The 20,694-nt window shown below is 40.5% G+C and overlaps 1 protein-coding gene across 1 annotated transcript in view; it reads left to right on the top strand.

The window, feature by feature from the left end:
• The first annotated feature begins 520 nt into the window (after positions 1 to 520).
• Positions 521 to 20,694, top strand: part of LOC141180567 (olfactory receptor 2K2-like) — a 55,543-nt gene continuing 35,369 nt past the window's right edge. Inside the window, exons 1-4 of the mRNA XM_073660665.1 lie at positions 521 to 555; positions 707 to 773; positions 11,501 to 11,698; positions 12,600 to 12,870. Of these exons, the coding sequence (XP_073516766.1) occupies positions 521 to 555; positions 707 to 773; positions 11,501 to 11,698; positions 12,600 to 12,870 (571 nt within the window). The remainder of the gene's footprint in view (positions 556 to 706; positions 774 to 11,500; positions 11,699 to 12,599; positions 12,871 to 20,694) is intronic.

Genomic DNA, 20,694 nt, shown 5'->3' with positions numbered 1-20,694 from the left:
AGAAAATATTTACTAAGATCTAAAATATAGATCTTAATTATATAATATTTCAGGACACAGGAGACAAGAATTCGGTGACATAATCATTGTATATTGTTACTTAAGGTTAATTATAAATCTGTGATGATTAGGCCATAATTGTCCCAGCACAATATAAATCACCTGCACAGATCTTTCTCACTCCAGTGAAGGATTTTACATCCGGACAATCCCTGTGTTACTATACTGGTATGTTAACAAGACATTGGAATTTTTGTTATAATTTTATTTCATGAACTATTATACTACAGGGGTCAGCTAAAAAAAACTAAAAAAAAATTACTTGTATAAAATTTGAGATTTTCTTACATTTTAATGCAGAATATTTTTATGTTAGTTCTGTATGTTGTAGACTTTTCCTGTAGTTGAATGTTGGTTATTGTTGTAACTATTTATTTTTAATTTTTTTTATTTGCAATTGTGAATTTTGAAAATGATATCTGAATAAAGCAAAAAAGCTGAATTTCTCAGGTCAACAGCAATGTCTTCTTGGGATATTATCATAATTATACAAATGTAAGTAAATTAATTGTACGTCTAAATGATCAGCTAAAGTGTGCAAATGATGGAAATAATGCATGAAATATATTTATACAGAAAAACATATTTCCATATTAGAAGGAGTTTCTGGTTATATTTTACCATTTTTCTACCTGTTACTGTGCAGAAATTATGAGCTGAAAGCAATTCAAGATCAATATGGTGTAAATGAGAACGAATATCAGAACATCATGGTCTGGAAAATTACAAAAACTTACAGATTGAATTTTGCTTTTTAATAATTTTTACATTTTTCATTTTATTTTAATAATTTTTTACATTTTGTCTTTTTAATAGTTATCTTTTTTAGTTATATTGGCTGGATAAACCCAAATTATACAGTACTGTGCAAGTGTTTTAAGCAGGTGTGGAAAAAGTGTTGTCCTGCAAGGTAAGACATGCTTTCAAAAATAGAAGTGTTAATAGTTTATTTTTATCAATTAATAAAGTATAAAATGAATGAACAAAAGAGAAATCTAATTCAATCAACATTTGGTGAGAAAACTCTTTGCCTTCAAAGCAGCATCAGTTCTTCTAGGTACATTTTCACCAAGTCTGGGATTTTGTAGGAATACATTCATGTGTATGAGTAACCAACTATACCAGACAGGTGATATTGATCATCAATTTTATTTGTATGTTGAAATATAGTAACTAACTGCAACAGAGACAGCTGTGTAGAAGACTTAAAACTGGGTGAGGAACAGATAAACTCTGCTACAAAGGTGAGAATGTAGAAGATATCTTCATGTCACCAGTCATACACTATGGCAAGACTGTGCACAGCAACAAGACACAAGGTAGTTATACTGCATCATCAGCAAGGTCTCCCCATGTAAAGATTTCAAAGCAGACTGAGGTTTCAAGATGTTTTTTATTCAAGCTCTTTTTACATTAGCAACAAAAAATGGACAATATTGGTGACTCTAGACACAGTTATCGGTCAAGGAAACTTACAACGGATGAAGAACACATCATGCTTACTTCTCTTCAAAATCAGAAGATGGCCAGCAGTGCCATCAGCTCAGAACTGGCAAAAACAAGTGGGACCCAGCTAAAACCCTAGAAATCTGACCAGAATTTCTCTTCATGGAAGATTTGCATCCAAAATCCACATCTTCGATCTAGAAAAAAAAAGCGAAGCGACTCAATTATGCAAAAGACATAAGAACTGGGGTGCAAAAATTAAATTGGGAGACCAGGTGAGTCAAAATGTGAAATGTTTGACTGTAACAGGTGGCAGTTTGCTGCCGAAGGGCTGAAGAGTGGAACAATAATGAGGGTCTGGAGGAGCAGTGAAGCTCAGTGTAGAGTACTGCAAGTTTCTGGCTGCATTTTTGCACATGGAGTTGGGGATTTGGTCATGATTATTGTTGTCCCCAATGCTAAGAAATACAGGCAGAATCTTATCTATCATGTGATACCATCAGGGTGGCCTCTGATTGGCTTCAAATTTAATCTGCAACCGCACAACGATCCCAAACATCCAGCCAATGTAATTAAGAATGAGGAGTCCCGGAAGTGATGATCCGGCTCCACAGAGCCCTGATCTCACAACATCCAGTCTGTCTGGGATCACATGAAGACACAGAAGGATCTGCACAAGCCTCATACACAGAAGATCTGGGGTCAGCTCTCCAAGATGTTTGAAACAACCTCCTGCCGAGTTCTTCAAAAATCAATCTTTGCAAGTGTACTTAGAAGAGTCAATGCTTTAATGCTGTTGGGAGGGTAATGGGCGGTCACCAAATATTAGTATGATTTAAATTTCTCTTTTGTTCATTCACTTTGCATTCCATTAATTGATAAAAAGAAACTAACACTTCTTTATTTGAAAGCATTTTTTACCTTGCAGCATTTGTTCACATCTGCATAACACTTTTTCACAGTACTGTTTATTTTACAAAACATTACACAAATGATATAAATTGTGTTCTATTACATTTCTATATTATACAGTATTGTTATTTTACTACAAGATTTACTATATATTTTAGATGAAAAAAAATAGCCGGTCCTGAGGACAAGCCATCAACATCACATCGGTAGGGCCTGATTCACTCATAAAAATGTTATTCATACATCTATCAATTGCAAATATAAGCATTTATATTATTATTATTTATTATTATTATTATAGCGCCATTTATTCCATGGCGCTTTACATGTGAAAAGGGGTATACATAGCAAAAACAAGTACAATATTCTTGAACACAGTGTGACAGCGACTGGTACAGGAGGAGCGAGGACCCTGCCCGCAAGGTCTCACAATCTACAAGGGATGGGTGAGGATACATTAGGTGAGGATAGAGCTGGTCATGCAGCGGTAGTTACTGCAGGTTGTAGGCTTGTCGGAAGAGGTGGGTCTTCAGACTCCTTTTGAAGGTTTCCACGGTCAACGAGAGTCTGATGTGTTGGAATAGAGAGTTCCAGAGTAGGGGGGAAGCATGTGAGAAATCTTGTATATAAATACAATTATATAAAGTGAGAGAGAATTTAATTCAGTTTGCATTTTGCTAGATATATGGACTCATAAAATATTATATATTAAAATAATATTACATGCAATTTGAACAACTATTAATTCTAAAATTGATTTTCTCTTGTCATCACACCTAGACTAGGTCATATGGTCAATGTATTGATGGAAACATGGATGTAACATCCGTCTCTCTACACTTTTTACAGGTATAAAATCCGGCTCTTTGCTAAACCTTCATCCCATGAAGTTTGGATCCATGGTACTCCTCTTTCCCCTCTTTCTGAATAATGTGATATTTACTCTCAAAACGTTTGAAAAATTGTTTCATCCATAGGAACTGGAATCATCAAGTCTGCGTTTAATTCCTTGTATAATTTTCCCTTCCTACACTAAATATGTGAATTACCCTTTTTAGCACAAAAAATGGCAGAAACATTGTACAAAACAAGCACTTTTACCTGTCATGTCCCTCATTTAGACTGTAAGCTATTGGGAGCAGGGACCTTCTTCCCTTTGTTTGAAATTATTATTTTGCTTGTTACTCTTCAATGTCTGATTTTGACCTCTGGAATAATCTACAACTGCAGTCAATAATTTGGATTATTAGCAAAATTTAGAAACATTCTGCAATTTGCAATAAACCAATGATAGAAGAACAATATAAGTAGCTCAATAATGCATATGACAATATCTTTGGTGACATGGAGGCCATTGTCAATAAATAAGGGGCTAATATTCCTCAGGAACACTGAAAGAAGATGGTGTCTGGATATACATCCTGTCTGTAGCAGGTCATAACAGCCAGATAGGACAGCAGGTCACAACAGCCAGAGAGACTCTTCAAAGTACTAAAGATTCTCCTCTTATTCTGAGACTGCAGTTATCAGTAAAAGTGGCAATTTGTGCTAAATTTGGAAAAAAACTCTTGTTATTTTTAACTGTGTTGTGTAAATTGTTCTTCTTTTATTGGTTTGCTGCAATTTATTTTACTGTAAGTCAATAGGAGGTGGATGTGCATTACCCGGCTGCGGCCACTATCAGAAGACGAAGCAGCTCCACAATTGAGCATCTCCTGCCGCCGCTGCTGACACCAAGAATAGCTGATCGGTTGGGGTGGCCGGTGACAAATCCCCGTCAATCAGACATTGATGACCTATCCTAAAGATAGTTCATTAATGATAAAGTAGTGGACAACCTCTTTAATAGAACTGGGTCCATAGTTGGGGTATTAGCTAATAAACCTTTATGTATTGCTTGTAGATAATTGGATCTTCACCAATAACCCCTTGATTACCTGGAATAACCTAGAGTAGGTTTTAAACTATTTTCATCATGCTAAGACAATATACAACATATTACACTAAGATCATTTACTGATTATTAACCCCTTCACATCAGAGCCTGTTTTCACCTTCATGATCAGACCAAATTTTACAATTCTGACCATTGTAATTTTATGAGGTAATTAATCTGGAAAGCTTCAACAGATCCCACTCACTGATTCTGAGATTAATGTTTCATGACATATTGTACTTCTTCATAGTGGTAAAATTTGGCAAACATTTAGAAAATGCTGCAATTTTCAAACTTTTCATTTTTAGGCCTTTATAACAGAGCGTTATCTCACTCAAAATAGTTCATAAATAACATTTTATAGATGTTTAATTTACATCAGCAAAACTTTTGAAACTTTTTTTTTGTTAGGAAGTTATAACGGTTAATAGTTGACCAGTGATTTCTCATTGAAGTGACTTTGAGGGGTTTATATGACAGAAAATACTCAAAAGTGACATCATTCTAAAAACTGCATTCAAGAAGTTTATTAACCCTTCAGGTGCTTCACAGGAATTAATGGAATGTGGAAGGAAAATATGAACATTTAACTTTTTTCACAAAAATGTTACTTTAGACCCATTTTTTTACTTTTATAAGGGTAACAGGTAAAAATAGACCCCAAAATTTGTTGTGCAATTTCTCCTGAGCATGCCGATACCCCATATGTGGGGGAAAATCACTGTTTGGATGCACAGCAGGGCTTCGAAGGGAAGGAGCGCCATTTGGTTTTTCAATGTCAAATTTGCTGGAATAATTAGCGGACACCATGTCACGTTTGAAGAGCCCCTGATGTGCCTAAACAGTGGAAACTCCCCCAAAATTGACACAATTCTGGAAAATAGACCATCAGGGAACTTATATAGATGTGTGGTGAGCACCTTGAACCCCCAGATGTTTCACAGAAGTTTATAATACTGAGCTGTGAAAATAAAAAAATAACATTTTCACAAAAAATGTGTTCTAGCCCTAAATTTTGCAATTTAACAAGAGTAACAGGAGAAATTGCACCATACAATTTGCTGTGTAATTTCTCCTGAGTACGCTAATACCCCATATGTGGGGTAAAACTACTGTTTGGGCACATGGCAGGGCTCCTAAGGGAAGTAGTGCCATTTAACTTTTTGAATGTAAAATTTGCTTGAATAATTAGCGGATGCCATGTCACATTTGAAGAGCCCCTGATGTGCCTAAACAGTAGAAACCCCCCACTCCTCAGAGAACTTATCTAGATGTTTGGTGAGCACCTTTAACTCCCAAGTACTTCAGAAAAGTTTATAACGCTGAGTTGGGAAAATAAAGAAATCACATTTTTCTTCAAAAATGTTTTTTTGGCCCAAATTTTGCATTTTCACTAGCGTAACAAGAAAAATTGCACCATACAATTTGTTGGACAATTACTCCTGAATACACCAATACCCAATATGTGGGAAAACAATACTGTTTTGGCACACAGCAGGGCTCGGAAGTGAAGGAGTGCCATTTCACTTTTTCAATGTAAAATTTGCTGGAATAATTAGCAGATGCCATGTCTCATTTGAAGAGCCCCTGATGTGCATAAACAGTAGAACCTCCCCACAAGTGATACCATTATGGAAACTAGACCTCTCAAGGAACTTATCTAGATGTGTGGCTTCACAGAAATGTATACAATTGAGCAGTGAAAATAAAAAAAATATAACATTTTCCCACAAAAATGTTTTTAGCCTCAAATTTTTTATTTTCACAAGGGTAACAGCAGAAAGTGGACCCAAAATGTGTTGTGAATTATCTCCTGAGTACGCCAATACCCCATATGTGGTCAAAAACTACTTTTGATTCACAGTGCAAAGCTCAAAAGAGGAGCGCCATATTGGAGTTCAGATTTTGCTGGACTGGTTTGAGGGTGCCAGAAAAGCAGAACCCCCCCATAAGAGACCCCATTTTACAAACTACATCTCTCAATGAATTCATCTAGGGGTGCAGTGATCATATTGACACCACAGGTATGTCACAGATTTTTATACCACTGGGCAGAGAAGAAACAAATAATTAAACTTGTACCACCAAAATTTTGTTTTAGCCCCAGATTTTACATTTTCACACTGCAAAATGGGTAAAAAGGCACCAAAATTTGTCCCACAATTTCTGCTGAATGTTGAAATACCCTATATGTGGCTGTACAGTACTGCTTAGCCACACAGTGAGACTCGGGAGTGATGGAGCGTTATTTGCCTCTAGGAGCACAGATTTTCCTAGAATAATATGCAGACTCCATATACAGAGCGCCTAAGTATTAGAACAGCAGAATCCCCCCTCAAGTGACCCCATTTTGAAACCTACATCACTTTGGGAATTTATCTACAAGTGTAGTGACAATTTTGAGTCCATGTGTGTTTTCTAGAAATAAGCAGCAGCGGATGATGCTGAGTGAATATTGCAAACTGCCGTTGTTGTGCCCAGTACATTGTAGTAACCAGTACATTATAGTGCCCAGCTCGTGCTTCTGAATTAATTAGGGCTTTCATTGCTACAGAAATGCCAAATATGTGGATGCTAACTGAGGTTTAGGTACACTCGGGCTCAGAAGGGAGGGATGTCATTTGGATTTGAGAGCGTTGAATTTGCTGGATTTCTTTTGGGAGGCAAGGAGCCATTTTTGCTTTTCCAGAGCCTTTGTACTAGCAGTGACGTGGAAGTCCCCTATATTTCAGATAACAGTGGAGACTTGCTTTTTTTGTGGATTGAGTTGAAGCTTTTGTTTGGACCATTTTACTTAACATTTTGGATCACATTTATCCTCCGCTCTACACTGAACCCTTATATTGGGGTTTCCATCTAAATCTCCGAGTGATGGGACTCAGATAAAATCCCCGATGGTTCCATTCCATATAATGAGGCAGTAGAGTTACTTTGGACTCCGTCTGCCCTCTGTTCAGAGGCTCCTTTTTTTGTCAGAGGTGCACAAAACTATGGCTGACTGCACTTTTATGCACATCTAAAAAGATGGACACCACCGGATTACAGGTCAGATGTCATCCACAGTGCCTCCATCTGCCTCATTATAGGGAATCTTCTGCCGGAGGTTCAGTCTGAATCATGTATTTTGAAGACTTACATGGAAACCCTGGTGTAAACGCTCAGCGTACAGTGGACGATGAATGTGAGCTAAGCCTTTCTGTGATCGTAATTGATAAGGCAGCTTTATTCTTTGGGTCAGTACAATTACAGCGATATCACATTTATATTGTTTTTTTATGTTTTGGCGCTTTTACACAATAAAAACTATTCTATAGGAAAAATAATTATTTTTGCATCTCTTTATTCTGAGAGCTATAACATTTTTATTTTTCTGCTGATGGAGCTGTATGGCAGTTTGTTTTTTGCAAGACAAGATGACATTTTCAGCGGTACCATTTTTATTTATATTCGTCTTTTTGATCGCGTTTTATTCCACTTTTTGTTCATCGATATAATTATAAAGCATTGTTTTTTTATTTTTTTTATGGTGTTCACTAAAGGGGTTAACTAGTGGGATAGTTTTATAGGTTGGGCTCGTTCTCGATGCGGCAATATTAAATATGGTACTCATTGTTTATGTGGCTTTTTTTCATAAAAATATTTATTTATGGGTACAATATATATATATTTTTTATTATTATTATTACAAAAAAATTCACTTTTTATACTTTTTCTTACTCTTTTACTTTGTCTCACTATGGGACTTTCACTTTTTGTAGGCTGATCCCTTGTGTAGTAAAGGAATGAAGGAGCATTCCTATACTATACAAACTGTCAGCGCTGCACTGACAGACACACTTGTTAGATCATGCACTAAGCATGATTTACCATGTTTGAAAGCTCTGGTGACCCCGATGTCATCATGACAACATCGGGTCACCATAGCAACAATTGGCGCCTCAACGATGATGTAGAGGGGGCTCCAATCCAAGGGTAGAGGGGGCTTTCTCCCTCTGTCTGCTCTGTAAATGATGCAATCAATTTTGATAGCAGAATTTATGGGGTTAAAGTGCCGGGAGCAGTGCGGCACCGCTCTTGACACTGAGTGCCTGGTGTCAGCTGTCAGAATCAGCTGACACCCGGCGGCGATCGCAAAATTGCCTGGATGTATCCATATGTCCAAGGTTGGTAAGTACCTACCAACCTAAATGTATGAATACGTCAAAGGTCGTGAAGGGGTTACAAGGATTGTTTGGTGATAGCAAGTTATCAGCAATCCACAGCATAATTGATAACTTATTGACTAGTAGATATCCAACCATCAGGACCTGCACCAGTTGTCAGAATGGGAATTTTTTTAATCACTGACAAGGCAATTTTATCCTATTAGAATGAAATAGTAGGTTGGATGCGCGACTGTAGCACTTGGCAGCCCAATAGGGGATGAATGGAGATTCGGTCAAGCATACTGTTTAATAAGTTATCACTGGACAACACATTTAAGATCATATATTACATTATTAATCTTTAGTATTTTGTGTGTTTTTTTAGACTACTCACCAAATTCTATATTATAATGGGACTTTCCAATGGTTTTATATTTTGGCATTTTCTGAACAGACAAAGGATAAACTATTTATTTCTATTTTCTTCTTCTTGATATATTTGGTCGGAGTCCTTCTCAATTCTTCCATTATCACAGTCATATGTCTGGAAGTTCAGTTACATAAACCAATGTATCTCTTTATCTGTAATTTATCCATTGTAGACATATTTTATTTATCGGTCACAGTTCCTAAATTATTACACATTTTATTGTCCGGGAATCACTTTGTTTCCTTTGCACAATGTTATACTCAGTTGCACTTTTTCTCAGTTGTGGCGACAGCCGAGGAAATTCTCCTCTTCATTATGGCTTATGACCGATATGTTGCTATCTGCCTCCCCTTACATTATCATCAGATCTTAAGTCAGAGAAATTGCCTCCTGATAACTATTGGGATTTGGGCAGCCGCCTTTTTAAACTCTTTACTGTTTGTAACCTTAACTATATACATGTCCTCCTGTCACTCCAACATCATCCACCAGTTTTTCTGTGATGTTAAGTCATTAACAAAGACCACATGCACAACCACTGAAATTTTTATTTTAGCAACAGTTAGCGAAATTTTGATATTGGTGATCATTCCATTGATAGGCACTGTTATTTCTTATGTTAACATTTTCTCAAGTATCTTTCAATTAAAATCGAAAGAAAGCCGAAAAAAGGCCTCCTCCACCTGCTCATCCCATGTCACCATCATTTCGGTTTATTATGGGGCATGCTTAGCAGGGTATCTTATTCCTTCATCTGATGTTCTAGATTTAGTCTTCAATGTGATATATACAAGTATCATACCCATGATAAATCCTATCATATACAGTCTACAGAATTCCAATGTACAATCTGCATTGTTGGGGTTGGTTAGGTAATTAATGAAGTGTGCAAAAAAAAACACATTATTTTTTACAATGTGTACACTTTGTGAGGTAGATACATTCATGAGGTTTCAATTTCTAGATTGAGGAGATTTTTCTTTTGGGTTTAAAAAAGTATATGGCTTGTCCATCTCCCAATGCAGGAAGCACACTTTCTGTGACATACAAGCCTTGGTTTCAAGATTTTGGTCTATAAGCAAAATTAGCACTGGTGGGTTTTATTATTGCCCTCCTTGTTTTCAGTGTTCAAAAAATAAAAAAAAACTGTTCTTAAAGTGTTGTTGCTGCAGTATATCTTATATCAATCAATTTGAAGTCACACTGAGTGACTATAAAGTTACAGCAGTTCCCTATATATCATGATTCCGGTTGTCCTTCTACAGTTTGACCACTAGTGGCTTCTATTGTTCACCTTAATAATTGTGATGCAAGACCACTCCTTACCACTGGAGCCTGCTGTTTTGTTCTGCAATTACCTTTTACTAAGATGTCAGATTCTGAACCTGTGGAATCCATCTTGTTTCCTGTTTTGGCTGGATCTCTCACTCATTGCTACAGTATTGTTGTCTATCTGTTAGTCTATTTCCAGTCTCCAACTCCTGAACTTTCTTACCCAGACTGTTCTGGGACAAAGACTGCAGTCGCAGTTGAAATGTGCTGCATCTTCTCTCTGTTCTCTGTGCGTTTGTTTTTTGGCTTACATGCATTTGCTTCTATAGCCCTTGTGCCTTGCTATTTTTAGCATTTTTTTCAATAAAATACCAAAAATGTTTACTTTTTATGGAGTCTGGTACTGTTTTTCTTCTATTCTTTGTTTTCATGTATCTCCAGATTGTTTTCCTACAACTCCCTGCTATCTCCAAGGACTTCTATTACCGCTTGCTGTTCCTGCTTGTGCCGGCCACTGGATTCCAGCAGTGCTACACCAGTATCATAACAGGTTACTCAAATCTACCATCATGTAAGCCCCCGAGGAATGAAAATTGGAGGTTCATGTAACTAAGACGAACTGTTTGCTTACCAACATCTATGCAGACATGAAAACACTAAAAACAAAATACACGGGATTTAAAACTCAGACAACTAGTGATGAGCGAGTATGTTCGGTTAATCCTTTAGACGAGTATACTTGGGCAAGTACCAAGTATCTTCAGCATGCTCGGTGATATGTTTGAATCACTCCCGTGTGCATGATTTGCGACTGTTTGACAGCTTTAATACATGTGAGGAATGCGAAAGAAACAAGCATTCCTCACATGTATTAAAGCTGTCAAACAGTAGCAAATCATGCACACGGAAGTGATTCAAACATATCACCGAGTACACTGAAGATACTCGGTACTCGCCCGAGTATACTTGCCAAAAGGGTTAACCGAACATGCTCATCACTACAGACAACCCATAATGTTCAAATTTTTGGACAAGCTACACAGGATCTACAGAATATTGTACAAGATCTAAGCAATAACAGTGCACAGTAGTCTGAGCAAATCCTTCAATTACAAAATCAACATATAGTTCCAGCCATTCCACCCACCCTTCCACTCTCACCTTTCAGGTTTGGTGGAGACTGTGACAAGTTTTGTGGATTCATCAACCAGTGAAGTCTGTACTTTGGTGCACACCTTGCTCACTTCCATACTAACAGATAAAAAGTATTGTGTATCATTGTGTATCATTATGCTACAGACAAATAAAGCTTTAGCTTGGGCCAGCCCCCTTATTGAAACTCATGACGATCGACTTAATGATCTGGAGGCCTTCCTAGAAGCCGTGAGCCAGGTGTTTGATGACCCTAATTGTTGTGCAACAGCTTCAGATACACTGATGGCACAGCATCAGGGTAAGAGCTCTATTGCAGAATATGCCACAGAATTCAGAGAGTGGGTGATTGATACTGAATGGAATAATGCTGCAAAATTATCTTTTTTTTTAAGAACGGACTCTTCAGTGCACTTAAAGATGAACTAGTCGGTGCCGATGCTCCCACGATTTGTGATGACTTCATTCACCATTGTATTTTTATAGACAAACAATTATCAAAGAGAAAATTGGAAAATTGAAATTCAAACTGGGTCCGTAAGACTAACCTTTATCCATCTGCTTCAGCGACCAGTCCCAGGGACTTTGAGGTAAAGAGTCCTCATGTATCTGAAACTGAACCCATAAAATTGCTGAGAGAAAAGAATAGAGACTTCTGGAAAATCAGTGCTTTTATTGTGGCAAATCTGACCACTTTCTCATCAATTGTCCTTTTCGACTACGTAAAACAGTGGAAGCGGTAGCAAATCCCAACTTTTCTGATGAAGAATCAGTCTTGTCTGAACCAGCTCCTCCAGTGAATGCTGTCATCCACTCAATTTCTTCTATTGCACCCAACATTAAAAAAGAAAATAAGGACTCTCATTGCTTCATTTCTATCAAGATTCAAGTGGATTCTCAATGGATTTCCACATGTGCCATGGTTGATTCATGACGGAGCAAATGGAAATTTCATGGACATCTCTTTCGCAAAAAAGAACACGGGGTAGAAATTCAAAACAGATTTTCATTTATTATTATGGAAACTGTTGATGGATCTCCATTAAATTCAGGACCAGTGAATCAAGAGACTGAACCCTTAGAGATAGTTATGGAACCTAATCACAATGAGGTTTTATGCTTCTTACTAAACTCATCTCCACATTTTCCAATAAACCGGGGGTTGACATGGCTACAGACTCAAAATCCCACAATCAATTGGGAAACCAAAGATGTCTCTTTCCACCTGCTGTTCCCATCCCCACAGGCTTTGCCAAATGAAGAGGTTATAGAGGATCCTGAACAATCTTCTAAACTACCATCTATATATAGGGAATTTGCTGATGTATGTGACAAGAAAAATGCCAACAAACTCCCTCCTCATCAGCCATATGATTGTCCAATTGATTTATTGCCAGGAGCAGCAATACCCTTTGGAAGCATTTGCCCACTGGCAGAGCATAAAGTAAAAGCAATCAAGGAATACATCGATGAAAATTTAGCTAACGGGTTTATTCGTCCATCTTCATCACCAGCAGGTGCGCCTATATTTTTTGTCAAAAAAAAGATGATTCCTTGAGTCCTTCCATTGATTACAGAAAATTGAATAAAATTACTGTAAAGAATCGTTATCTTCTGCCTTTGATCCCTGAGTTGCTGGACAGAGTTCATCATGTAAAGTTTTTCACACACAACTAGATCTTCAACGGGCATATAACTTGGTTCGTGTTAGACCAGGTGATGAATGGAAAACGGCATTCAGATCACGTTATGGACAATATGAATACTTAGTCATGTCATCTGTAGAGATGAGCGGTGTTCGACTCGAACTGTTCGCCAATCTGAAATTCGAGCTGTTTTGGGCGGTGTTCGAGCCGTTCGGCGAACACGAACAATTTGAAAAAAATTTGGCTGTTCAAGGTTTTGTTCGATAACTGTTCGTGCACCAAAATCATAACTGGATTTTTTCTCAGTAATGCTGAAAATTAATGTTAATACGCAGTTTGAGTGTACAGTGGGGCGGGGGGAGGGGCAGGGGATGGATCTCTGCAGGAATAATGAAGATCTCCATTTTTTTTTCTATTTCCCGCATTTACAGTGGGAAGGTGCAATCTGTCAGCCTATCAGCAGTGCACACACGGAGCGAACTGCTTTTTTTCACACAAGCAAGGGCATGTGTCATTGGCAGTGTATGTCACATGTCCTTGCCCTATAAGACCCAGCCATTTTCCCCGTCACCACCATTTTCTCACTGCTGTAGCTGCATGTTAGACAGCACCGCTGTTGCTGTGTGCGCTATACTTTGTTAATTTCAAGCCAATTTTCGCACAAATCTACAGATAGCTTGGGAGTAGGGAAGAGTTGTGATTGCAGCCCTTTTAAGGACTAGGTTACATCATTTCCTACGACTTTTATCAGGCAGGTCTGAGCTCTTAAATAGATATGTTGGGAGTAAAGACTAATTGTAATTGCAGTTCTTTTCAGGGATAGATTACATTAGTTCCTATCACTTTTATCAGGCAGGTCTGTGCTCTTAAACAGATAGGTTGGGAGTAAAGACTAATTGTAATTGCAGTCCTTTTGAGGGCTAGGTTACATCAGTTCCTATCACTTTTTGCCAGCCAGGTCTGTGCCAGTGCTGTGCAAGTTTTTGTCACAGCATTTGGCTAAATCTAGCAAAGCAAATCCATTTTGGCCTCTTGCAGTGTGTGTTAGTCAGTGGAGTAGCCTATCCGTGTTGCAAGCTACACCACTTGTGTATAGAATACAATTTTTTTACTGCACCTAGTGAAGTAAAACCTTTTGGGCATAGCATCAACAGATGGTTGAGTCTGCAGTGCTGTTTACTCATACTATAGCCTGGGAATCGGAGGTCGGCTCCAGAGCTTCTGTGAATCCAGACGAGGAAATGATCTGCACTGATGCCAGAATCTTTATGAGTCGGATCCAGGACCAGACGCAGAAGGTTCTGACCATTACGTAGACCCTGGTTCCCAAACTGTAACTCCTGTTGGTGGAGACAATTATGAAGACGATGATGAGACACAAATACCTGATTGGAGCTACAACTTTAGTTTTTTGTCAGGGCAGGAAGAGGTTGGCTCTGAGGACGTTGGGTGTGATAACACACAGGGTGATGATTAAGAGGTTGGAGATCCTACTAACTGTCAACCCACAGTCAGCCAGTCGATGAGGTCAGCAGAGGAGGTGGAGGAGGATGCTAGTGACAAAGAGTTCAGGTTGCGCCTTCCTGGACAGAGACGTAGTACTGGAAGCACGTCAACAACTGCATCCTCAAACACAACTCTGCCTCTGACCACAAGTCGTGGTGGCTCTTCAGGTCGCATGGGTGCTAAGCCTTGCATAGCCTGGGCATTTTTTCAGATCGATAAAGATGACCCAAGTCGTGTTATCTGTAACATTTGTCAGCAAAAGCTAAGTAGAGGCCAAAAAATACATAGTTTGAGTACTTCATGCATGAACCGGCACATGGATATGAAGCATAAGTTGCAGTGGGAAGCTCACTGTGCTACAATGCGACCTAGCGGGCAGGGCCAACCTCTGCCACATCTTGTGCATCCTCTGTTACTGGGGGGACAGCAGTCACACCTGTTTTGGGACGCAGACCTGCCACCTCTTTACCCGCAACAGCCAGCGTGATTGGCATGTCATCATTTTCATTGGAGGTGGAAACACCAGCTGGTGTTCAGCGCTGTCCGACATCGATAGCACCACCTTTGGATCAAGGCAACCTAACATGTCTGCCTGCATCTTCCTCACAGACCGGCAGTTTGCCGTGGGCACCCTTCTCAACCCCATCTAACCACAACAGCCAGCCCTCGGTCCCTCAGATGTGGACAAGTAAAAGACCATTTCCTCCTAGCCATGAGAAAGCTAAGAGGTTGAATTTCACCATCTGCAAGCTCTTGGCTACAGAAATGCTGCCTTTCTGCCTGGTGGACACAGAGGATTTTCGAGACCTTATGTCCTTCGCAGTGCCCCAGTACCAGATGCTTAGTCGGCACTACTTCTCAAAGAAAGGTGTGCCTGCACTCCACCAGCATGTCTCACACAACATCACCGCTTCTTTGAGAAACTCTGTGTGTGACAGGGTGCATTTCACCACAAAAACTTGGACGAGTAGGCATGGACAGGGGCATTACCTGTCGCTGACTGGGCATTGGGTAACTATGGTGACAGCAGGACAAGGGGCTGCTGTCCAAGTCTTGCCGTCCCCACGAATTGTGCGTCAATCCTCTTTATCTCGAAGTTCCTCCACTGCTTCTGCCTCTTCAACCTCCTCTCGGTCCTCCACCTGCACCCAAAGTCTGTCTGGTCATGCCACAAGCTTTCTAACTGCGCAGAAGGGATCCTGCACACCTCCTTACTATGCTGGCAGCAGGGCTCAATGTCATCAGGCGGTTTTTACTTTGAAAAATCTGGGAAATGTGAGTCACACAGCTGAGTAGTTTTGGTCAGCTCTGGAGAACCAGTTTCATGAATGGTTGTCTCCACTGGACCTGAAACCAGGGAAGGCCGTGTGCGACAATGCTGCAAACCAGGGTGCGGCCCTTCGCCGGGGAAACGTCACACACGTGCCTTGTATGGCTCATGTGTTGAACCTGGTTGTCCAGCAATTTTTAGCCCACTATCCTGGACTAGATGGCCTTCTGCAGAGGGCACGGTCGCTGTGTGCTCACTTCCACCATTCGCATCCCGCAGCTCAGCGTCTTACATCTCTACAGAAGTCGTTGGGCCTGCCACTTCACCGGCTAAAATGCGATGTGCCTACCAGGTGGAATTCAACTCTGCACATGTTGCAGCAGCTGTGGCAGCACCGAAAAGCCCTGTTGAAATACGTAGTGATGTATAGCCTGGCCAACGAGATCCAGAGGTGGGGCAAATCACGCTGGAGGAGTGGTCTTAGATCAGGGACCTATGCACCCTTCTGCACAGTTTTGAAATGGCGACGAAGATGTTTAGTGCTGACGATGCTTTATCAGCATGACTATTCCGGTGATTTACATGCTGGAGCACATGTTAAACAGAATTCGGAGTCAGGTGGTGGCACAAGAAGAGGTGGAGGAAGTAGTGAAGGAGGAGTTGTATGCGGAAGGGCTAACATCTGCAAGGTCCAGACGGTCGGCAGCTCCAAGGCGGCAGTCATGTGAGGGTGGGGGAGATGGTTTTACCAGGGCACATGGTAGCAGCCAAACTATTGAGGAAGGTGCAGGAGCCCAGGAAGAAGTGGAGGACTAACTGATGGAAGACTCATCAGATGAAGGAGACCTTGATCACATTTCTCTTGTGCGAGGTTGGGGGAAGAGGGAAGAGGAAGGAAGCATGATTGTTACCTCGCCACCAACACAACAGGGACTTTGTGCTCCTGGATGCGCAAGACACATGAGTGCCTTCTTTCTGCATTACCTGCAACATGACCCTCGAATTGTGAGAATTAGAAATAATTCTGACTACTTGGTTGCCACACTGTTAGATCCCCGGTAGAAAAGTAAATTTGCTGAAATTATTCCTGCCATAGAAAGAGATGCACGCATGCAGAAGTATCAGCAGAGACAGTTGAAGAATCTTACATGTGCTTTTCCCCAAAACATTAGTGGTGCACGTAGTGAATCTCACAGTTCCAACTTGCCAACCGTGGGACTGTCGAGTGTTCAGCACTCAAAAAGTAACAGAAACACAGTATCTGCTGGTAACATCAATTTTGCAGAATCATTTCACCACTTTTTTAGCCCATCCTTTGCAAGGCCACAGGACACAAGAAGTCTGACACATAGTCAACGCAGAGAGACAATGGTTAGTAGTATCTGCAAGTAAACATTGAAGCCATGACTGTGTCACTGGACCCTTGATCTTTTTAGGCTTCCAATCTGGATGAATGGCCGGAGCTCGCCACTTACACCTTGGAGATCTTGTCATGCCCCGCAGCCAGCATTCTGTCTGAACGTGTGTTCAGCGCTGCTGGTGGTGTGCTGACAGATAAGCGCACGCGGCTCTCCACTGATAATGTGGAGACTCACGTTCATAAAGATGAACAAATCATGGATCTGAAATGACTTTTGTACCCCTGTGTCATCCTGGGGAGAGTAAAAGCTTGATGATTTGTTAAAATCACATCACCAACCGTTTTTAAGCTTTCAAATTACTAATCATGTTTATCTGTTTCTTGGCTGGAAAATAATTTGGGCCTTGTAGCAGTGTGCAGTACAGATTCTATTAGGTCATCTATACTAAACTCCACCAGATTTAAAATTACTATTCATGTTTATCTGTATCTTGGCTGGAAAATAATTTGGGCCTTGTAGCAGTTTGCTGTACTGATTCTATTTGGCCATCTATACTAAGCTCCACCAGCTTTCAAATTAATAATAATTTTTAGCTGCAACTAGCCCGGAAAATAATTTTGGGACTCCTAGATGCGCAAGACACATGAGAGCCTTCTTGCTGCACTACCTGCAACATGACCCTCAGATTGTCAGAATTCGAAATAATTCTGAGTACTGGGTTGCCACACTCTTAGATCCCCCACACTCTTCGATCAACAATTTAATTTTAATAAAGAACAAAAAAATGGTCATTTTTGAAATTATAAGCATTAGCAGGTTATTAGAAACTGAAATCAAGCAGTTTTCAACTCAAAACTTTATTCTAGGTGATGTTATATTTGCACATAGGACCCCTTGTTCGAAAGGAGCTTCTGAAATCTCTCGTATATTGAATTTGTCAGGTTTTGGATGGTTTTCGCATGAGGACAGAATACCCTCCCAGAGCTGTTGCTTATATGTAAACTGCCTCCCGCCATCATAGACACTCCTTTTGATGATGCTCCAGAGGTTCTCAATGGGGTTGAGGTCAGGGGAGCATGGGGGTCACACGATAAGTTTGTCCCCTTTTATGCCCATATCAGCCAGAAATGCAGATGTGTTATGTTCAGCATGAGACGGTGCATTATCATGCTTGAAAATGATCTTGCTGCGGAATACGCGGTTCTTCTTCTTGAACGATGGCAGGTAGTGCTGTTTGAGAAACTTCACATACATTATGGAGCTCATATTTACCCCTTCAGGGATCCTAAAGGGGCTGACAATCTCTCTCCCCATGATTCCAGCCCAAAACATTACTTCACCTCCTCCTTGTTGGCGCCGTAGCTGTGTTTGCATGGGGTGTCCACCAACCAGCCATCCTCCACTCCATCCATCTGGACCATCGAGCTTTGCACGGCACTCATCGGTGAACAAAACAGTTTTGAAGTCAGTCTTCATGTATTGTTTGGCCCACTGGAGCCATTTCTGCTAGTGTACAGTGGATAGAGGAGGTCGACAAGATGGCTTACGCACAGCTGCAAACCTCTGAAAGACCCTGCATCTTGTTGTTCGGGGGACGTTGGAGGCACCAGCTGCTTCAAAAACTTGTCTGATGCTATGACAAGGCTTTTTTGCCGCTGCTCTTTTAACCTGATGTAATTGCCAGTAGGAAAGAGTCCTCAATTTTCCCTTATCGGCACGCACACGTGTATACTGTGAATCAGCTACATACTTCTTGATTGCGCGATGATCAGGATGAAGTGTCTTGGCAATGTTGATTGTAGTCATGCCTTGACCTAAACACTCCACAATTTGTTGCTTCTCAGCAGCCGACACATCCTTTTTCTTTCCCATTTTGGCAGAAAATGTAGGCTGCTTAATAATGTGGGACAGCCTACTTAAATAGTCTTGCCTTTCATTGGACACACCTGCCAAACTAATTAGCACAGGTGTCTGCAATTGCTTACAGTGATATAAAGAGCCCTGACACACATCACCATTAATGAGTTTAACTGACAAACAAAAAAATTCTTACCTTATCACTCCTAAACACTTTTTGCATAATAATTTGGAACACAGTGTACATGTGCTTTTCCACAAAACACCAGTGGTTCACATAGTGAATCTTACAGTTTTAACTTGCCAATCATGGTCTGTATGGAGTTGTTCAATAAAGAGCCCAAAATTAAGATAACATAGACGGGAGAGGTCTCTATGAATACAAATTCCTAAGTATTTGATACCCTGTGAGGGCCAGGCAAAGGGAAAGTTGGACTGGATGGAATCCTGTATGGATTTGGGGAGGGAGACATCGAGGGCCTCAGACTTAGTTGCATTGATTTTAAAATTTGACCATGTAACAAAGTGATCTATTTCAGCCATAACAGCAAGAATTGATAAATGTGATTGAGTGATATATACTAGGACATCATCAGCAAATGCAGAGCACTTGTACTCAGTGCCTCCCACCTCAATCCACCTAATATTGGGGTTATGGCGAATTGATGAGAGCAGGTGCTCCGTCACTAGGATGTATAAGAGAGGGGACAGAGGACATTCCTGCCTTGTCCCATTGGTGATTATGAAAGGTGATGAAAATGTTCCATTTATCTACAGCCTAGGTGACGTATTGCGATACAGGGTCGTGATTTTGGCTATAAAAGGGTCCCCTAGACCCCTACCCCAAGCATTTTAAGAGAATAATATATGGCGAGCCAGGAGACTCTATGGAATGCTTTCTCAGCGTCCAAAGAGAGTATCTAATTACAAATTTTTAACTGCATCTAGCCCAGGAAATACTTTGTGCCTAGTAGCAGTGTCTGCTAGTCAGCGGATTATCCCAGCTGTTAAGCAAGCTACACCTCCTGTAGTTTGGACACATAATTTTTTCAAAGGAAATGGTTCGGGCCCCCGGGATACTCAGTGAAGAGCATCGGGGAGGCACCCCAAGGCATAGGGGCTGGGACTGGCGGTAGGACGCCTTGCGGTGGACCGCCAAGCTCGATCCTTCTAAAAGCATTTTAGCTGCAGCAGCTTTAGTGGACGCTACTGGAGATGGAATTACCGCGGCTGCTGGCATGAGACTTGCCCTTCAATAGATCCTTGTAAAAGGATTTAAAGTGTACTCATTCAAATTAGAGAGACAATTTAAATTAAAAAGCTTAGACCTGCCTCCACCGCAGGGGGGCTCGATCGTCCCACCAGCGGACAGGCACCAGTATTGGGAGAGGGGGGCTGGCCATCAGGGTCCACCGTGGCTCTGGCACAAACCCGGCGACACGGAGGCGGCACCGGCAGGAACGGACTGGTCATGTCGGCTTCGCACTTTTTTGTTTTAAGAAGGGCATGACATGCCTATATCTTTTTCTCCCCCTCCTTTTACTCCTCCACCTCTTTTCTTTTTGCATGACTATATGTACTTGTCACTTTTCCATGTGTTAGTTGTGTCTTCTGAGCAGTTTGTCAGCTTTTGGACACGTTTGAAGGTGTTTTCTATGTGTTCCTATGTGTTTTTGTTTGCCTGCCATTGGTTTTAACCGT

The sequence above is a fragment of the Phyllobates terribilis genome, unplaced genomic scaffold, assembly GCF_046119375.1.
Source record: "Phyllobates terribilis strain yellow unplaced genomic scaffold, ASM4611937v1 Scaffold_33__1_contigs__length_13283291, whole genome shotgun sequence".
NCBI classification, from domain to species: domain Eukaryota; kingdom Metazoa; phylum Chordata; class Amphibia; order Anura; family Dendrobatidae; genus Phyllobates; species Phyllobates terribilis.
The sequence above is the reverse complement of the archived record's forward strand: the minus strand, read 5'-3'. Positions and strand labels throughout refer to the sequence as shown.